We start from the raw sequence: 19,874 nt of genomic DNA on the forward strand, positions 1-19,874 counted from the left end.
TTTTTTTTTTTTTTTTTTTTTTTTTTTAGGAAATCTAGGTAAACAAATGGGTTAAAGTATAATACCTCAGGTTAATTTAAAATTTTTGTCACCCTTAACAAATTGGAAAACACACAAATTACAAGTTACTGTGAACACTCAAAAGTAAAACATTAAATGGATTTTAAATTTTAGTAATGTGGTCCTTAAACAGAAGTGGACTATAATGTTTTTTGAAATCTGTAAAACTCTGCTAAAAATTTTTGAGAGAATGATTTCAAGGACTTATGCTGCAAATGTATTTGCCAATTTACATGAAAACTAATTATAAATGATTTTTAAGACCTCTACATAGTCCCTCTTTCCACCATTATCCCTTAAATTCCTGCTTCCCAAATACTATTTAAAATGGCTCCTTTAAAACTGGCTGGGGATGAACCCTCAGGAAGTCTACCTTGTGCTGGTCCCCCAGGGCACCTGATTTTAAATTAAATGTGCTGCAGGCGGCAGTGCAGTCAGGTGCAGAGTGCCTTGGCATGGGAATCTGAAATGAATGTGCAATCTAAAATCCAATAAATACACTGCCACTTCATCCCTTCGTCTAACTATCAAATGAAACTGAGAACCCTCCAAATACATTTGTAAGATCATTTTAATACTGATGTTCAAGTTTAATGAAATAAACACAAGCCAGGGCTTTCAAACTTTGGATATAAAATTAATAATTTTATAATGCTTCCAGACAGACAGACAGACAGACAGACACACACACACACACACACACACAAACTTTAATAGAAAAATAATAATGACTTTAAATGAAAGAATACAAGAATAATCGATTTTAAGTGTAAAATCTCAAGAAAAAATAAATGCAATGTATTTAAACTTTTCAACTAATTTATCTCAATAAACTCATCAATCAACAAGGATTCATCCATACGTTCCGAGTCCCTAGTCTCCTGCTAGTCAGCACCAAGCAGTATGAGACACAGCCCCTGTTGTCTGGAAAAAGGAGCCTGAGACACACACACTGACTTTGTGATACAAAAAAATCCGTGATCAGGGAGGCTGCCATGTGACAGTAACTGCAGACTGTTGACAAAAAAATACATGAAGGGTGAGGTGTGGCTTCTGTGGCAATCTGAGACCAAACGGACAAAGTCTCACCCTCTCTTGCACTCTGGGAGTACAGCCTATCCTCCCAAATTTCACAAAATCCTAATCTACAAATCATTCGAAGCTGTGCTGGAAGCTGAGTTATATTTCTAAGTTTTGTTTTTTTTTTTACCACCAACAGAAGTCCCAAGTGCTGTCCCTTTTATATGAATTCATGACTTGTTTCAGATGTTTGTTTTGGATCTGCTAGCAGAGATTTCAAACTACAGCTTGAAGAAAACAACTAGCAAAAAAAAAAAATCTGGTCTTTGATAGACTGGGCACATGCCTGTAATTTCCACCATGGTGTGGGGAGGTAAAAAGGGAAACACTCTGTGGAGGTGTACTCTGAGTCCTGGTTCTGGAGTCCCCCAGTTCCCTGGGCCCAACACCCACATTACTGAGTAACCAGACGATCACTGCTTCTATGTAGTGGTGAAGAATGGCCACCATAACGCACTGTCGAAGGAAGAAAACACGCATGAGCTAAGACACCGCTACCCAGAAACAAAAAGGGAAGGGGGCCCACGGCTTAAGGAAACAGAAATCAAACATGGACCCTGAAAGAGAAGGGGGAGCTGCAGAATTCCACAATATAGCTGAATGGACAAGATCATCCAAAGGGGTGAGGCATGCAGACAGAGTTCTGGTTGGGGGCAGATGACAGAAGGGACACGCAAAATGAAAACAAACCACAAGGGAGTTTTGGAATTATTACAGGGCCTGGCTTGCCAAGAAGCTTTCCTCAGATAAGCACTTACGGTTTGGACATTGTATCTTGTTTTAAAATGTTTCCAATGAAACACAACTGGCTTTGGAAGAATTACTCAGCCACAGTTTCTCTCTTAAACCAGGCTGGATTGGGAAGACAACAGTCGTAGAAATGAAAGAGAGAAAATAACACTTAAAGGAAAAAAAGCGTACACATAAATGTATTACTTAGGGGAATCAGTCCATAAAACTATAATTGCTGATAACAAGGTAAAAACAACATTTAAATTACAAGTAACATTTCTAGGTAAAAGTCTCTTTTTGCTTCCACCTAGCAAATCTTTTTAAAGTACGTATTTTCATACTGAGTCCACAGCAAAATCTTCCACTGACGTCAGGTGTAAAATGTTCCATCGGGATCTGCAGTGCAGATAAAAAGCCAAAGAACAAACTAGAGGATTTCTCCGTCAGAAAAGAAATCTTCAAACATGTTTTTTCCCCTAATTTCCCCGCTTGCAGCCTTTCTTTTCCTTTCACAACTCCAGCAAAAAAAAAGTCCCCATGATAAATTTGTTACCCTGGCGTTATTCCCATGGCAACTCACTGTGATAGCAGAGTGACAGCTCTACAGCAAGATCAAGTGGTGAAACGGGAGACAGGGAAGGCTTCGAATTTTTCTCCTAAACCTCGTAAAAATCTAACCAGACATGGCACTGAGGGAGGGAAAATTCCCTAGAAAAATCACATATTTCAGGCCGGGTGCAGTGGCTCACGCCTATAATCCCAAGCACTTTGGGAGGACGAGGCAGGCGAGTCACTTGAGGTCAGAAGCTCGAGACCAGCCTGGTCAACATGGTAAAACCCTGTCTCTACTAAAAATACAAAAATTAGACAGGCGTGGTGGCGCACACCTGTAATACCGCTTACTCAGAGGCTGAGGCAGGAGAATCACTTGAACCCGGGAGGCGGAGGTTGCAGTGAGCCAAGATCTCGCCACAGCACTCTAGCCTGGGTGACAGAGCAAGACTCCAACAACAACAACAACAAAATCACGTATTTCAAGTATCATTTTCACAACTCAACTCTCGCTTTGAGTTTTTTTGTTGCTCTCCAGGTACCCTCATCCCCTTCCCCAGATATAACCTCAGCTTGCCCCCAAGAGCATAGCAACACCACTTTAGATAACAAAGAGAAAATTGCTCCCCGCAGGGACCCAAGTCACCCTGAGCCCAAAGCTGCTGGTTTGCCACAGTCAGGAGGGCAGTTTGGAGTCCTCATACCACCCTGAAATGAGTGGAGAATCTGGGAAAAGAATCTGACTGATCCAGGACCAATATCCTTAAAGTAAGAGGACAAAAAGAGGGATTTACAGATGGTTCATTACATAAGTCAGTTTGAAATTAATCACAATGAGACCAACAACTCAATATTTTAGTAAAGTCAAAACATTTGCCAATTGCCTTCTCCAGGACAGTTTCCAGACAAAGCAGTTGTTCTTGAGGGCCTTTTACACACATCCCTCCAGATGCCCTCATTGTTTTACACAACCTCATGACATCCTTCTCCAATAGGTTTCATTATTCCTATTTTTACAGAAAACAAAATAGAATTTCAGAGAGGATAAGTGGCTTACAGAAGGCCAGAAGGCAAGCAAAATGCACAGCCTTCATTCTAACCAATTTTCCCCCAATTTGATGGGTTTATACTTACAAAAAAAAAAAAAAAAGTCCTTTAATTACAAGGAATACATGTAAACTGTAGAGAACTTTTTAAATCACCAGAAGAGCACTTAGATAATACAGCAAAGAAACAAAAATATTACTGGCAATGCCTCCACCTCAAGAAACCATTTCTATAATTTTGGCATATGACCTTTTCTCCATATACACACAAACAATAATCTTACATGTATATTTTAAACATTTTAAAACAATAATGAGGTCCAGCACAGTGGCTCACGCCTGTAATCCCAACACTTTGGGAGGCCAAGGCAGGTGGATCACCCGAGGTCAGGAGTTCAAGACCAGCCTGGCCAACATGGTGAAACCCCACCTCCACTAAAAAACACAAAATCAGCTGGGTGTGGTGACACAGGCCTGTAATCCCAGCTACTTGGGAGACTGAGGCAGAATAGCTTGAACCTGGGAAGTGGAGGTTGCAGTGAGCCAAGATTACACCACTGCACTCCAGTCTGAGTGACAGAGCAAGACTCCAGTCTCAAAACAAAAACAAATATACCCAAACGATAATGGAATCACACAGTATATTCTATTTCTATTCAATAAATCAAGCACTACTTCAGTGATTCACATAAAGGGAAGGTCAGGACTAACTCTACCACCCTTCTGAAAGACCTATCATAACCTCACAGCTTGTCCCTGTTGACTTAGAAACAAATATCACTGAAATTCAAACTTGAGAAAGTCTTATTAGTCAAACTGACCTACAGAAAATCAGAGGTCATATTCATTCCCAATAGTGGTATAAGAGTGTCCATTTCCTACACCATGCACTTCCCTGTGCAATGCCACTTTTTTCATGTCTGCTAATCTTAAAACAATTCCTGCTTGTACAAGGTCACCCAGACAGTAAGAGACAGAATCAGGTTTTGGACTCAAGCACTCTGGCTCCAGACTCTAACTTTTATTTTTATAGAGATGAGCTCTCACTGTGTTGTGCAGGCTAATCTGGAACTCCTGGCCTCAAGCGATCCACTAGCTTTGGCGTCCCAAACAGCTGGAAAAGAGGCGTGAGCCACTGCACCTGGCCCCAGACTAGAGTCTTAACACTAGACTCTACTATATAAACAGTATCTATGTCTCATTTCTAATAAGTACTCATTCTCTCCTAATAAGGTGGAACTATTTTTCATATGTGAGTTACTTCTTCTATCAGTAGAATTTTTCTTTTTCATAGTAATTACGAGGGCTCTTTATTAAGTTAGTAACTTCTTTTCCTTTTTCTTTTTCTGAGATAGAGTCTCACTCTGTTGCCCAGGCTGAAGTGTAGTAGTGTGATCTCAGCTCACTGACACTGCTACCTTCCGGTGCCTCAGCATCCCGAGTAGCTGGGATTACAGGCATGAGTCACCATGCCTGGCTAAATTTTGTGTTTTAGAGGAGATGAGGTTTCAGTGTTGGCCAGCGTGGTCTCAAATTCCTGACCTCAAGTGATCCTCCCACCTTGGCCTCCCAAAGTGCTGTGATTACAGGCGTGAGCCACTACGCCCGACCCCAGGCTAATAACTTTTCATCTGTTGCATATGCTGCAAATATTTTTCAATGTTTATTGCTTCTTCTTTAACTCTGTTTAGAGTTTTTAGCTTTTATGTAGTCAAATCTATCACTTCTTCCCCTTTATGGCTTCTCTCTTTGAGGTCATTCTTAAAAAGCTCTTCTCTTTCCAAAGATTATGAAATTATTGAACTACATTTTCTTTAAAAAAATTTTTTTTCATTATAACATTTAGCCCATCTAGAATTTATTTTGTAATAAAAAAAGAGATGAGATAAGGGTTTGAATTTTATTTTCCTGAATGCTTTGGCAATGGGCTTGACATAATTTTCTGGCTAAATCATTCTTTCTTTATTTGAAATGTCAACTTTATCATCCTGTGAAATATTACCCTTTTTTTAGTCTTTGGATTTTCCACTGTTTTGCATGAAGCTGTCTGTCAATTCCCCCATCAATATCGGTCAGTCTGTAATATTCATTGTGCTGTATGCTTTAACAACAAGCAGGGCTACCTTCTGGGTACCACATGCCCCAATCACAAAGGTGCCATCTGCTACAATAATAAATAGCGTTTGAAGAAACAAATACCAAATTTAAAATCATTATTCAAAATAACAACCTTATATATTCATAACATGGAAAGACATGAATATTCTAGCAAATATTGTAGGCGTCAACACAGAAATCGAGTCTAAGATTTCCCAACATGCTATTTAAGATCCTATTTAAATCGGAAGATCTATGTCAGGAATTCATGCTAGTCACATGGGTCAATCAGAAGTAATTTCCTGATACACGTGATTAAAGTAACTCAAAAGAATACTCATCAAAAAAATTTCAGGCTTCCCAGTGTGCACATCACTTATTGTGTTCCTTAACCAGTGCATATAAATAATTATGAACAATGTGAGGCCGAGGCACATAGATCGCCTGAGCTTAGCAATCCGAGACCAGTCTGGCCAGTATAATGAAACCCCATCTCTACTAAAAAAATATAAAAATTAGGCAAGCAAGTGGTGCACACCGGTGGTCCCAGCTACTCAAGAGGCTGAGGCAGGAGAAGCACTTGAACCTGGGAGGCTGAGGTTGCAGTGAGCTGAAATTGCACCACTGCACTCCAGCCTGGGTAAGAGTGCGAGACTCTGTCTCAAAAAATTAATTAATTAATTAATAATTAAGCAGCAGCATGGCTTGTGACACTGCATCAGTCACTGACTGCAGAGGTGTGTCAGGAGCACACTGCCTTCAACCATTCAGACCTATCTGACAATCTCCACTCCCTCTTCTGCCAGATGAGCTTTAGGTCTACATATACGTAGAATAACAGTGACATCTAATGGTCACAAAACATGTCAGATAACATTTCTTTATAATAAAACCACAGCACATTCTAGGCTGGAAGGCCCAATCAGGTACTTTCCAGCTGCACACACCAGGCTCCCATTTTCAATTCCATGCCTTGGTGAGCCATGAGTGACTCAGAAGACTATTAAAAACCACAGTGCATGTGATACAAACAACGACATGTTTCATTATTCCTCATTAGTTCTACTATATCCATTTCTCTCCAACCATCAGCTCAAGTGACAATAGTAAGAGTAAGTAGACATTGGTACTAACAACCCATCACTTAAAATGATCCTCAAGGGAGTTCTGACCATGCTTTCTGAAAAGAGCCATTTGCATTCTGCACACTTGGAGAGCAGACACCTACTGCCCTCGGTGAAGAGACCAGAATGTACATCATTCTCGTCCTCCTCCTCTGAACAGTTACCGGGCAGGGTCAAGAGGGCCAAGGGCAGCATTTACTTTCCAGTGAGTTATCCAAATACCATCAGCCAGGCCTCAGCATAGGCCAGGAGAGTGAGTTTCCCCTCCAGCAACACACGGCCCCCTTCCTCACCGATTCCAGCTGCTTTCAGAGTGCTGCCTTCTTTCAGCAGGAGTCTGTCGTCATCTTCCAAACTCAACACAAGCTCATTTGTCTAAAAAACAAAAAAGAAAGAAAATCTGCATTTCATCAGTACTTAATGGGCTTACTTGGTGAGACTTCTCAAAGACACAGAGTTGTGACTTTCAGCACAGCACCAGTCTAAGTAGATTCCACTCTCCTGGCCATAAGGAGGGCAGTGATCAGAGGCACAGCGAGGACCTGCCGAGTGCACGCACCACGTAAAGCACTGGGGAGAGTTCTGTGGTGTGGGTGTGAATGCAGATCAGGATGCAAATCCAGACTCCACCAGCACCCAGCTGTGTGTTCTCAACAAGCTTCATGACCTCTCTAGGACTCGATTTCCTCATCAGTAGAAAAGGGGAGGAGGGAGCCCCTTCCTCATCACGTTGTGGTAAGGGTGACTCGATGGAGCATACAAACCCTCGGCAGTGCTGCTCGCAGGGTGAGCACACTCTGTTAGCTGTCACTGTTCTGTTGTTGCACCCTCATCATCTCTTCCTGTCATTCCTAACCTGGTCAGCAGCAGAGCTGAGCTGAGCTTTCGGCTCTGGTCAGTCTGACTTCTGAGAGAATCAAGTGTGCTTCCTTTTTTGTTTTGTTTTTTTGAGACAGGATCTCAAATCTGTCACCTAGGCTGGAGTCCAGTGGTGTGATCACAGCTCATGGTTCACTACAGCCTCAATCTCCAAGGCTCAAGCAATCCTCCCATCCCAGCTTCCTGAGTAGCTGGGACTGCATGCATGTGCCACCAAGACCAGCTAATTTTTTTTTTTTTTTTTTAGTAGAGATGGGGATCTCACTATATTGCCCAGGCTTGTCTTGAACTCTTGAGGTCAAGTGATCCTCCCACTTTGGCCTCCCAAAATATAGGGATTATAGGCATGAGCCACCATGCCTGGCCACAAGTATACTTCAAATGGCCAAAAGTCCACATATCTAAAAACCTTGCTCAAGCTAAATAACATTTGATTCCATGTCACATTAATTGGACTATTTCTCTAAGTGATTTGGGGTGGGGGTAAAAGAGAGTGCTCTCCAGTGATATTTACAAATCCAGTGAGACTCCATAAATACAAGTGAAAATTTAAAGTTGCTATCTGCTCCTACCTACAGAGCACAAAGAGGTGACCACTGGTTGGGCACACAGCACCACTCATCAACCAGAACACACCTGTTTCGCAACATATTCTATTTCTAGAATACAGCTGAGACAGAGAGTCAACAGAAAGTCCTCTTAGCAGCCAAATCAGAAGCCCAAGGCATGCAGGATTCATGGACCTCATTCACTACAGAGCACAGGGGCTTAAATTCCAGAGCATACAGATTAAAAGAAAAAATACTTCACTCAATCATTTTAGAATAGGGAATACAGTCTGTAATCTCAGCACTTTGGGAGGACAAGGCGGTAGGACTGTTTGAACTCAGGAGTTTGAGACCAGACTGAACAAGATGGCAAGACCCCATCGCTATCAAAAAAAAAAAAAAAAAAAAAAAAAAAAAAGTTCCGCAGGAGGCTGAAGCAGGAGGATATCTTGAACCGGGGAGGCAAAGGTTTCAGTGAGCTGTGTTCATGCCACTGCACTCCAGCCTGAGCAACAGTGTGAGACTCTGTCTCAAAAAAAAAAAAGTAATATCTACTCATTATACAAAGTTCTCCAAGCACATACGAATAGAAAGTGAAAAGTCAGTCTCCTCCCAATCCCCATCCACCAGCTATCTAGTTCTCCAGGGAGGACGGGACCACGGAGAGGACCTGCTTCTCACGCCCTCCCAACATAGTGTGTTAGCAAAGCCTTCTGATTCTTGCCAATCTGACAGCTGTGGGTTAAGTATGGAGTTGTAGTCTAATTTAGCCAATAGAGTTGCAGAGTATCTTCATAGGCAAAGGAAATTCAGCCTCTTCTATAAGTTAGAAAATTTCAGAGTTGCAGAATATCTCCATAGGTGAAGGAAATTCAGCCTCTTCTACGTTAGAAAAATTTCCCCTAGTTTTCATGTGTTCCTTGCTTTCTCTCTCTCTCTCTCTCCCTCTTTCTCTCTCTCCCTCTTTTTTTTTCTCTCTCTCTCTGTGTGTGTGTGTGTGTGTGTGTGTGTGTGTCTCTGTGTGTGTGTGTGTGTGTGTGTGTGTGGTTGGAGAAGGACTCTTACTCTGTCGCCAGGCTGGAGTGCAGTAGCACAATCTCAGCTCACTGCAACCTCCACCTCCCAGGTTCAAGCGATTCTCCTGCCTCAGCCTCCGGGTAGCTGGGACTACAGGTGCGTGCCACCACACCCAGCTAATTTTTATATTTTTAGTAGAGACAGGGTTTCACCATGTTGGCCAGGATGGTCTCCATCTCTTGACCTTGTGATCCGCCCACCTTGGCCTCCCAAAGTGCTGGGATTACAGGCATGAGCCACCATGCCCAGCCCTATCTTTTTTTAAACACAGAAGGTGTTAAATAAATTTTGGTGGAATAAGTTAGTGAATGAAGTAAAATGTACCAGTCTCATATTGTTCTCAGTTTTCTGTCATACTTAGAAAAACTTTCCTCACTCCAATATTTTTTAAATTCCCTGTTCTCTTCAAATGTTTTCATTAATTTTATTTTTTGAATTTTTCATCATGGAGAATGTCAAATATAATTATATACAGAAAATAAGCCCCCTGCCCTATACCCGTGACCCAACTTGAACAAATTATCAAACCATGTTTCATCTGTTTCATCTCTATCCTCATCTATGGGTTTAATTTTTTAATCCAAGGGGTATTTATTTTGGCATAAAGAAAAATACATGGATTTAATCAGCTGTTTTTTTAGATGTTTACCCCGTTATTCAAATACCATTTATCAAGTCTCCATCTTTTCTTTAAAGACTTGAAATGCCATATTTATGATACATTCCATTTCCATATTTTAAAATACTGGGGTCTATTTTTGAACTTTTAATTCTGTGCCATTAAATTACCAGGTCACATGACAGTGCCATACTGTTCTAATTACTATAGTTTTATAATATGTCTTAAATGTTAGCGCTAATTACTCTCATTTCTCTTTTTCAGAATTCTTCTGATTATTCTTATTTTTCACATACTGATTTAAAAATCAGCTTCTTTAGTTTACATATATACATAAGTATTGTATTTTATTGGGGCAGCATTAAATATGTAAATTAAGAGAGAATTGATTTTATGCTGTTGCATCTTCCTATTTAAAATATCCTAAGCATTTCTATTTAAATCTTATTTTGGAACCCTCATAGCAGGTTTTGTTTTGTTAAGCTGAAGTACAGTTTCACACAATAAAATGCACAGATCTTGAGAGGAGTTCACTTTAATGGGTCTGAAAAATTAATCCCAGAGTTTAGATTTATATTTTCAAGTATATGTGTGGTAAGGGGTAAGGAAGGACAGCCTCATTTTCAGTTTTTAAGTTTTTTTTTTTAAAGACATTGCACATTTCTTATAAAGTTTATTCCAGGGTACAATGTCCACACATAAGATGGAAATTAAAGCTGTTATTTCAATCTTTTTAATACAAATTATTGCGACTTTATAAACCAAACACTGATTATCATCCATAATACATACACACACACACAGAGAGAGAGAGAGAGAAAGAGAGAGATTGAGAGAGGAGGCTCTGGTGGGAAGGTATGCAGTCAGTCTTTTTATTGTGGGAATGGGAAGAAATTTCTGAGGATATCTAGTAATTATAATCAGGAAAGTCTCTAAGCCTAGAAAATTAGGAAAATGGGGAAAATGCCTTTTATGAATGAGTTTATTAAGACTTAGGAATTATTTAGAAGTCTCTCCTTTTGGCTGATGAAGGAGATTAAAGTTACAGCTGAGCTGGAACACTGACAGGGCAGGCCAGCAATGCCACAGACCCCGCAGACGGGAAACAGAAAAGGAAAGGACAACCATCACTTGGCAATGAGAAAAATGACTGTGAGCTGGATAAGGCACAAATGAGGACAGGTGGATGAAGTTTCTCTGAAGTTTTAAAACTATATCTGTAAAAATATATTGAACTCTTTCCTGACAAAAGTTGAAGCAGAAACTTGCAGAGCCATCCCCAGGGCGTAATACAGTCTGTATTTAACTAGCATCATTATGGTTTGGATGAAGTTTATAAAGCCAGATTCCAGAAGCACTCTAAGTGACTTAATTGTTTTGGGAATCTCCCTTAAACAAATACATTGTTCAACTGGAAAAACAAGCCCTAATTTTAAAACCAGAACCTGCGGTGTGAAATGTATGTCTTAAATATAAGTAACAATTCTAAGATTTTTTTTTTCTGTTTTCCAATGACAGAATTTCCAGCTTTTTAAAAATGTTATAATACTGATAATTTGAACATGAACTATGTCTTCACTAAGATAAAGGAATAATTTACTACTTACTCCTTTTCAGAAACACGAGCATATGAAAAGCCAAACTGTAAATTATCCAGCAATGAATGGAGAATGGGGACACACTTCGCTCAAAACCTTTTCAAAGAGCATACTGTTTTAACTTTATTTTATATTTATATTTGTATTTTAGATATATATAATATATAAAAATATACAATAGGACATTTCCTATTCTCTACATTTGAGGAACGAGGTTGAAAACATTCCTGTCCCAAAGAAGAAAAATTGGACGAAGTCCAAATACAGTGGCCTTACATTCTAGTACCAATCAAAAGGGCAGATTCCATAGCACAGCCCCAGACGCGTGTGAGCATGACATTTTGAGACATTTCACAACAGATATTGTAAAATTGGTATATACAATCCTTGGTGTAAAAAATGAAGTTACTAGAAGGAACCAATCCTACTAAACCCTTGGCTTTTGCTCAGTAAAACTGATTTTGGACTTCTGACCTCCAGAATTGGAGGAGAATAAATGTGTGTTGTTTTAAGCTACAAAAAAAAAAAAAAAAAAAAAAAAAATTAAATAAATTTTAAAATACAGTTACTAATCAACAGTCAATAGGCACACCCTCATGCCATTTTCTTGTGATCTGTGATACTCATTTATTTGAAAGGTGATTGAGTGTATAGAGTACATCTACAACTAGAGAAGACAATGAAATGAAATGAATTCATAAATACTTCATTCAAAAATTGTTATGGAAAAACTCTGATGAGTCAGGCATTGTGTATTGGGATATTATGAATAATAACTTGTTCCTGAATAGTTTATATAATACGGTAAGATTACTGCTTCTGTGAACAGCCAGGTCCTACTCTGCTTAGCTTCTGGATGGAGGCCAAAAGGACTTTAATGAGGACTCTATAGAAGGCCACTGTGATTAAAGATAAAAGATCACTCTGCTCTGTGTGTATGATAAACAAATCTTTGATTGTGGCTTCATAAAAACAGAAATATAAACACACAACAAACCCATAAACAAACAGCTCTCTTTGGGAAAGGCAAAACAACTTCAGAACTGTAGGCCATGACCTTGGTGGAGCTAAAAGGTGTGCTCCCAGAGCCACAGTTCTGTGCCTTCTCTTATACACAGCAAGGATCAAATCAGAACAAGTGAATTATTTGCGTCGGCTTCTGGCCCTTTTGTTCTGGTACAGAATTAAGAAAATCCAAGAGACTGGATTGAGAAGTAACAAGTAGTTTCCTTTATCTGTAAAATGAATTCACTTTTCCAAGTTTTATGCTTATTTTATGTTAAATATGTGCTTCATAAATAAATATGGTATACTTTTTTTTTAAATTAACACTTTTTTAAAAAGGACCTACTACTAACAGGGAAACAGCTTATTTTATCTTCAGTGAAAATGCTAAGGTGGTAGAAAGGGTACCTACAAAATAAAAAGTGCTATTATAATGGGAAATATTTTAGATGTACATGTATTCATTCACTTATTCCCAAATTCAACCAACATTGATTACTTGCTATGTGCCAGATGCTGTACCTTTGGAACATACCTTTGATTTATGGGCTTGATGAATAATCTTTAGTGTATCTGAAAGAAAAAAGCAAGTTATCTTTTTACACAGTTTATTCTAAACTTTTTTTCAAATTATTAAAATGAGTAGAGTAGAGGGTGGTTATGAAATTGAGAAGTGTAAGTTCTTGTTTTATAATCAGACTCACTTAGAAGTATACTATACAGTAAAAGAAAAATTACCTTTATAGATAATTAAAATTGAAGTAAAAGATCTTTCTTTGTCTTTTAAAGCCTGGGTCTTTGACACACAGCAGTGTATGTCAGAATTTTATGTCAACTCAGCACATTTTTTCTTAGCATGGAAGACAAGAGAATCTCATTACTGTATCTTGTTTTTTTGGAGTCACTACAGATCAGGATTCGCAAATAATGTAAAAAGAAAAAAAGTCTGAAAATAGACATTAACAAATGCAGTTCAAAAAAATCTACTCAGATGAGATACAATGACAAGAGCAAATGATGATACAGGTGTTACCATCTCAGAATTCAAACACTGTATCTGGGACCACCAGTCATCTAAGCAAGGCTGCTAATGCCCCAAGAATATTAATATCTGCCTCCTGGTTTGTAAATACTGCACGGGCTCACACCATTTAATGTGCTCTATTCAAACCCAACTTCACTCTTTAATCTGTTTATCTTAAAGTCAGGCTACCCTGTGCATTTCCAGTAAGTAATTTCTCCTTACTTGGGTAAAATTCTAACTCAGCAACAATCAATCAGCCCTTAATTATATAATTTATGCAGCCATTCAACAGGTTGAAATTCAGAAAGTTTCCAATTCTTCACTCACTTTTATTTAACCATTTAATGAATGCATTATGATTATAATGTATTATTGACTAAACTCCCAACCTTAATCTAAAACTCATTCTTATCAATCACATTGTAACAAGGAATTCCAACAGTGACATGAAATGAAAGGATCTATTTTAAAAACAGACCTTATTTAACTATGTTCTCATAATACAGAATAAGGTGGTTAACGAGATGAGAACTAGCACCCTGAATTTGATCATTATTTTAAATAGTCAACTTTCAGTTATCTATTACAATTTTTCTTACAAGGTCAACATAATCCTCAGACTCTGCATTCCTAAGAAATAAAAATAAATATAACCTAAGTAAAATACGCATATTAGGGATGTAAAGAGACCACAATTGCTAAAAGTAAGCTTACAATGTGTGTAAGAAAATAAAGTTGACTTTCAGCTATCTATCATGCTCTTTATCTTACCATAGATATGTTTATTATTTGAGACAAGTGAGAGAAGCCAATAGTAATTTTTTAAATAACAGGAGTTCAGCCTATTACAATCGACCTGCAAAACTATAGTCGGACCTTACTAAATATTAATTATGTTCTATGTATTTTGCTAATAAGCCTTTAAACTAGAAATCCTGCTGTTCTAATAGGTTTGGCCAACACACAATTAAATGGCTATATATTTTAGCAGAAAAAGAAATGTTTTGAACAGAAGTTTTTCCCAGATTTTTCTCTCCAACAGAAAGGGGTGTGGCATGAGGAGTGGGTAAGAAAGGAGAAATGACAAACCAGCAAAGAGATGTATTAATGTCCCTTTCTGTGCTGAATAAGCTACTTCCCTTGTTCTTCTATCTTTAAAATAATCCTTGTAAATATCACAAACAACACCTTTGGGCATTGTTTCCTTCATACAAAATCCTTGAGGAAAGCAACCTCATAAACATAGCATCTTATATTTGTGGAGCATCACACACAGCTTTACGAAATAGATAGGGATGAGCAATCCACACTTTACAACAACCACATTTTTGTGTGCCCTCCTGTCTAGACAATAGGGATTTAAAGATGAGTAGCATACGTGGTCAGTCAATAGATGTGGATGCCAATTAAATGGGAGGAGGGCTCTGAGAAATCTCAGGCTCTTGGTGGCAGAGAGAACCAGCCCTTTGCCCTAGGGAAGGGAGATAGTACCTGGCAAAGCTGAAATCTGACTCCGCACTCTTTCCACTCCCTAATAGCCAACAAAGTGCTCTGTCCCACAGACCGTGAGGTGGCAATCTGGATGACAATGACAGGTGAAAATAATACTACAGCCTTTCTTGTTCAACACAAAGCAGAAGATTGTTAAAGAGCCAAACTCAGACAAAGCCACTTGAAGTCTATCAAAACTCAAGTGGTTCTATAATTTCTTCATAGATAAATGTATTCATTTTTTCTGAAATTCATCTGAATAGTATAGAAATTCTAGGACAGAAGGATGCTAATAAGATAGAATAGCCTAAAAGGTACATTATCTACCACAATAATGCTAAGCAACTTGGATATTCTAATGCTTTTATCATATAAAGTTTCTTTCAAAAGAACTTACATGGAACACAGCTTTGCATACACGTACACAAAACACACACCATGAAAAAGGAAACCATATGTAACTATTCTCATTTAAAATGGCATCTGTAAGTTGATTCAAGTTTAAAGCTATATTTCAAGACATTATACTTTGAAAGCCTTGAAAGCCACAATTGAGAAGTTTCATATTTACCTTAATCATGCTTTTTATTCCTTTCTCTTATTCAATATTGAGTATGTAAATTCTTTAAGCCCAATAAATCAAAGTGCTTTCCACTCAGTGCCTTCAACTTCTGCTTGACTACCCCTTATAACCTCACAATTAGTTTCTGGATATTAAAATGCATACACACGGTGAAGACTGTGATTTCAAAGGATTTTAGGTCATAAGTTGTTCTATCAAATGAGAACAGAATGAAAAGTCACTCCAAAAAAAAATAATCTAAGGTAATAAAAAAATTGACACTTTAAAATGTCTGCACCAATTAACAGAAATATTTATTAGGTGCATCATACCTTTCAAATGAAATTTCAAATTCAAAGTTTTATGTGAGTGTCACTCTGCTGAAGGTTAATAACTGTGCCATCATGAATGACATCTAGCTTCTTGCCTTATTACTCCATTTTGAAATCATCAATTGTACCATATAAAACTACTATATAATATGCTCAAATCATTGGCATTTAAAATGTTAAATCCCTTCTTTTAATTCTTAGTCTTCTACCATTTTTACTTTTCTAATTACCTGGCAGAGAAACGCATTTTAAACACAGTTTTGCCAAACATGCTATTCCTTGCAAATATTCCACTTCCTATTACAATTGACTTGAGCAATATAATAGGATTCCCATATTTCTACACAAACTTCCAGATTGGTTTTTATTTACAGATAGTCAATTCATTTTTGAAAACAAAACTTAAGTTTGTAACAAACTAATGCAAAATTGTATTCATATATATTTTTAAAAATAAAAAAATGGTTACCATATTTATAATTTCTGAATGGTGGTGGCAGACTGGTCCTTAAAGGGACATCTACAAGAGAAAGATTATTTTTATTACACAATAAGCAAACAGGCACTCATAGAACATGCATAGTCTGTTGATTCTATTCTTCTCTGTCTACAGACTAAGTTACTTTGAAAAAACTGATAGAATATAGAATGAATACACCACTGAAATCCAAGGGCCATCTATGTTAGTTCACTTTCATACTTCTATAAATAAATACCCAAGACTAGGTAATCTATTTTTTTAAAAAAAGATGTTTAATGCGCTGGGGAGGCCTCACAATCATGGTGGAAAGTGAAGGAGGAGCAAAGGCACGTCTTACATGGCGCCAGGCAAGAGGGTCTGTGCATGGGAGCTGCCCTTTGTAAACCACCAGATCTTATGACACTCACTATCATTAAGAACAGCATGGGAAAAACCCACCTCCATGATTCAATACCTCCCACCAGGTCCTTCCCATGACAGGTGAGGATTATGGCAGTTACAATGCAAAATGAGATTTGGGTAGGGACACAGCCAAACCATATCACCATCTAAAATATTAGAGCCATTGACAAGATGTTGAGCTGTTACTATCTGAACTAAGACTTCAGTAACATTATTAAAATAATTTTTAATTTCATTAAAGACAACAGTATCTATGTATAGCTAAAATATATACTAACACACTTGTGTGAGACATACATATATATATGAAAGACATATATGTGTGTGAATATATATATATATAGATATATATATATATATATGGCTGATGTTTGTTTAGCATATGAATCTGAGAACCCCTTATGAGTCTTTGGCCATTAGTGGAAACCAATGATCTAGAACAATCTTACTACTCTTACCAAAATTCATATAACCAACAAAATAACTCCTCTAACTCCACAAAGACAACAAAACAAAACACAGTAAATATTCTTTTAAAAACATATTCCAAATGCCAGTGCTAATTTTAATTAATAAGATCTACTGGTACAACACCTAACAGAGAAATGTATAACATATATCAAAATTACATATGCGTATACTCCTTGACCTAGCCATTCCACTTCAGGATGAATGAGTGAATGAATGAATTTATTAATTGATTGAGACAGGGTCTCACTTTGTTGCCCAGGCTGGTCTTAAACTCCTGAATTTAAACAATCTGCCCACCTTGGCCTCCCAAAGTGCCGGGATTACAGGTGTGAGCTACTGTACCCAGCCAGAAATTTATTACCATAGAGCTATACTATGCACATATGTGATTATAAAATGACATACAGAGAAGGGTATTAACTGCAGCATTGCTCACAGCAGAAATGTAAGGAAAAATCCAAATGTCCTTCAATTAGGTACTTGTTAAGTAAATCATAATATGCCCAAACAATGAAAAATACTTTTCAACTGAAAAAAAAAAAAAAAAAAAGGAAGAAAAGAAAAAAGAAAAGGAAGCTCTCTACTAACACGATAACATCTTCAAGCTATGTCAAGGCTAAAGAGAGAACATCATTTTTAGGAAGCTACCTTTAGGGTAAAAAGGGGGTAAAATGAGAATATATGGTTGGATTTGCTTGTACTTGCTGACTGGGGAGTAGGGAGGGCGCAGGGTTAGTGCACTGCTTAGACAGGGACCAGAAGGGGAAATGAGACTTTTCACTATATTCCTTTTTCCATTTTGATCTTAAAACCACACAAATGTGTTATCTACTAAAGACAACTAAAAACAAACAAACAAAAAATCCACATATCTAAATTAAGAAATGTAGAGATTTTTTTGAGACAGGGTCTTGCTTTGTTGCCCAGGCTGGAGTGCAGGGATGTGATTATGCTCACAGTAGCCTTGACCTCCTGGGCTCAAGCGATGCTCCCACCTCAGCCTCCCAAGTAGCTAGGATTACAGGTGTGAGCGACTGCACCTGGTCAGGAAATGTAGGTTTTTAAAAAATGCTTTTCCAATGTCAAATACATATCAAATTAAAATATAATTCACTTATGTGACAAGTATTTAAAGCACCTACTACCAGGCATCCTAGGAACAGAGTAAAAGAGGAGCCACCCACTCCCGACAGCATGTGCTCCAGTGGTGAATGCTGTAACAAAAGTACATTTACACCCAGTGCTACAGTCCTAGGAGTGTGTCCTCACCCTGGCTGCACATCAGAATCACGCAGCCCGGTACAAGTGGATCTGACTCAAAGCCGGCTGGTACCAGGCACAGATATTTAAACACAAAACAAAAAAATTCCCCTGAGATGATTTGTAGTCAAACAGATTCACACGAGAGCCAGACAGGTGAAAACAGGTGAGTGAAGCAGGTCAAACAAGGAGAAGCAGTGAGATCTGAGAGCACGTGCCCATCAAAGGGGGCTCTGCCAGTCAGTACTGACTGATCACAGGGCTGTAGGAACATGAGCCTGGAGTGGCCACACCTAAAGATTTAAATGACAATGCCACAAGTCTAAGGTTTTAGGTGAAATTTCTTAACTTTTAAAATACTATAGGCCAAGAGAAACCTCTCTGGATTCAGGATTTGCCTGCTAGACACCAGTTTATGAAATCTCTGGCTTAGGCTTACCAGCGGATACACACTTCACTTTTTTCTTCTTGTGCCTCAATCATTTGTGAATTATAGGCCAAAGTCGTATTCATTAAACATCAGAAAGGAGAATTAATTCCATTTAATGTATTGCCATTTATATATCCTGAATTAGACAATGAAGCTCCCTGAAGAAAGCGGTGAGGTGAAAAACAGATGGCCCCATGAAGCTATTATCATTTAGAGATGTCTACGACTGAAGAAATCAAATCAGTCTTATGTTCTCCAGACTTCTGAGAGAAGAGACAATGACCAGGACACAGTGAGCACCTTTTCTCTCCCTGCCTTTAAATCTTAACTGAAGTGCCACCTCTTCTGACAACCCTGCCTAAAGCAGGGTTTCCTCTGATATTGTTTCCTTCATAACATGATTTACACTTATAGTTTCGTCTTTTAACTTATTTTTGTCTCCATTTCCTATAAATACATAAATTCCTGGAGATAAAAACATGGGCTGTCAGCCGGGTGCAGTGGCTCACACCTGTAATCCCAGGACTTTGGGAGGCCGAGGCAGGTGGATCACCTGAGGTCAGGAGTTCGAGACCAGCCTGACTAACATGGAAAAACCCCATCTCTACTAAAAATACAAAATTAGCCAGGCATGGTGGTGCCTGCCTGTAATCCCAGCTACTTGGGAGGTTGAGGCAGGAGAATCACTTGAACCCGGGAGACGGAGGTTGCAGTGAGCCGAGATCGCACCCTTGCACTCCAGTCTGGGCAAGAAGAACAAAACTCTGTCTCAAAAAAAAAAAAAAGAAAAAAGAAAACATGGGCTGTCCTCTCAAAACCTAGGACCATGTCCAGCACATAACAAATTAACACAAACTGGTTCCATGAGGGCAGGGACCGCAGCCTGTTTTCTTCATTGTGTTGTCAGGACCTAAAATCGTGCCTGGTACACAGCATGTGCTCAAAAACATCCATGAAAGAATACATATAATTTAACGCCTACAATTGCCAGAGGAGAACACTGA

General features: G+C 38.4%; 1 protein-coding gene across 3 annotated transcripts in view; it reads right to left on the reverse strand.

The window, feature by feature from the left end:
• The window catches only part of CUNH2orf76 (chromosome unknown C2orf76 homolog), a 63,257-nt gene that overhangs the window by 2,427 nt on the left and 40,956 nt on the right, over positions 1-19,874 (reverse strand). For 2 of the 3 annotated variants that reach the window (XM_017500245.2, XM_017500246.2), the window contains exons 3-5: positions 16,296-16,346; positions 12,953-12,990; positions 6,985-7,066 (exon numbers count right to left, since the gene is read on the reverse strand). In XM_017500245.2, the coding sequence (XP_017355734.1) occupies positions 6,985-7,066; positions 12,953-12,990; positions 16,296-16,346 (171 nt within the window). The remainder of the gene's footprint in view (positions 1-6,984; positions 7,067-12,952; positions 12,991-16,295; positions 16,347-19,874) is intronic. The other variant, XM_017500247.2, reaches the window with a different exon arrangement.

Source organism: Cebus imitator, unplaced genomic scaffold (assembly GCF_001604975.1).
Source record: "Cebus imitator isolate Cc_AM_T3 unplaced genomic scaffold, Cebus_imitator-1.0 Scaffold264, whole genome shotgun sequence".
Taxonomy (NCBI): Eukaryota; Metazoa; Chordata; class Mammalia; order Primates; family Cebidae; genus Cebus; species Cebus imitator.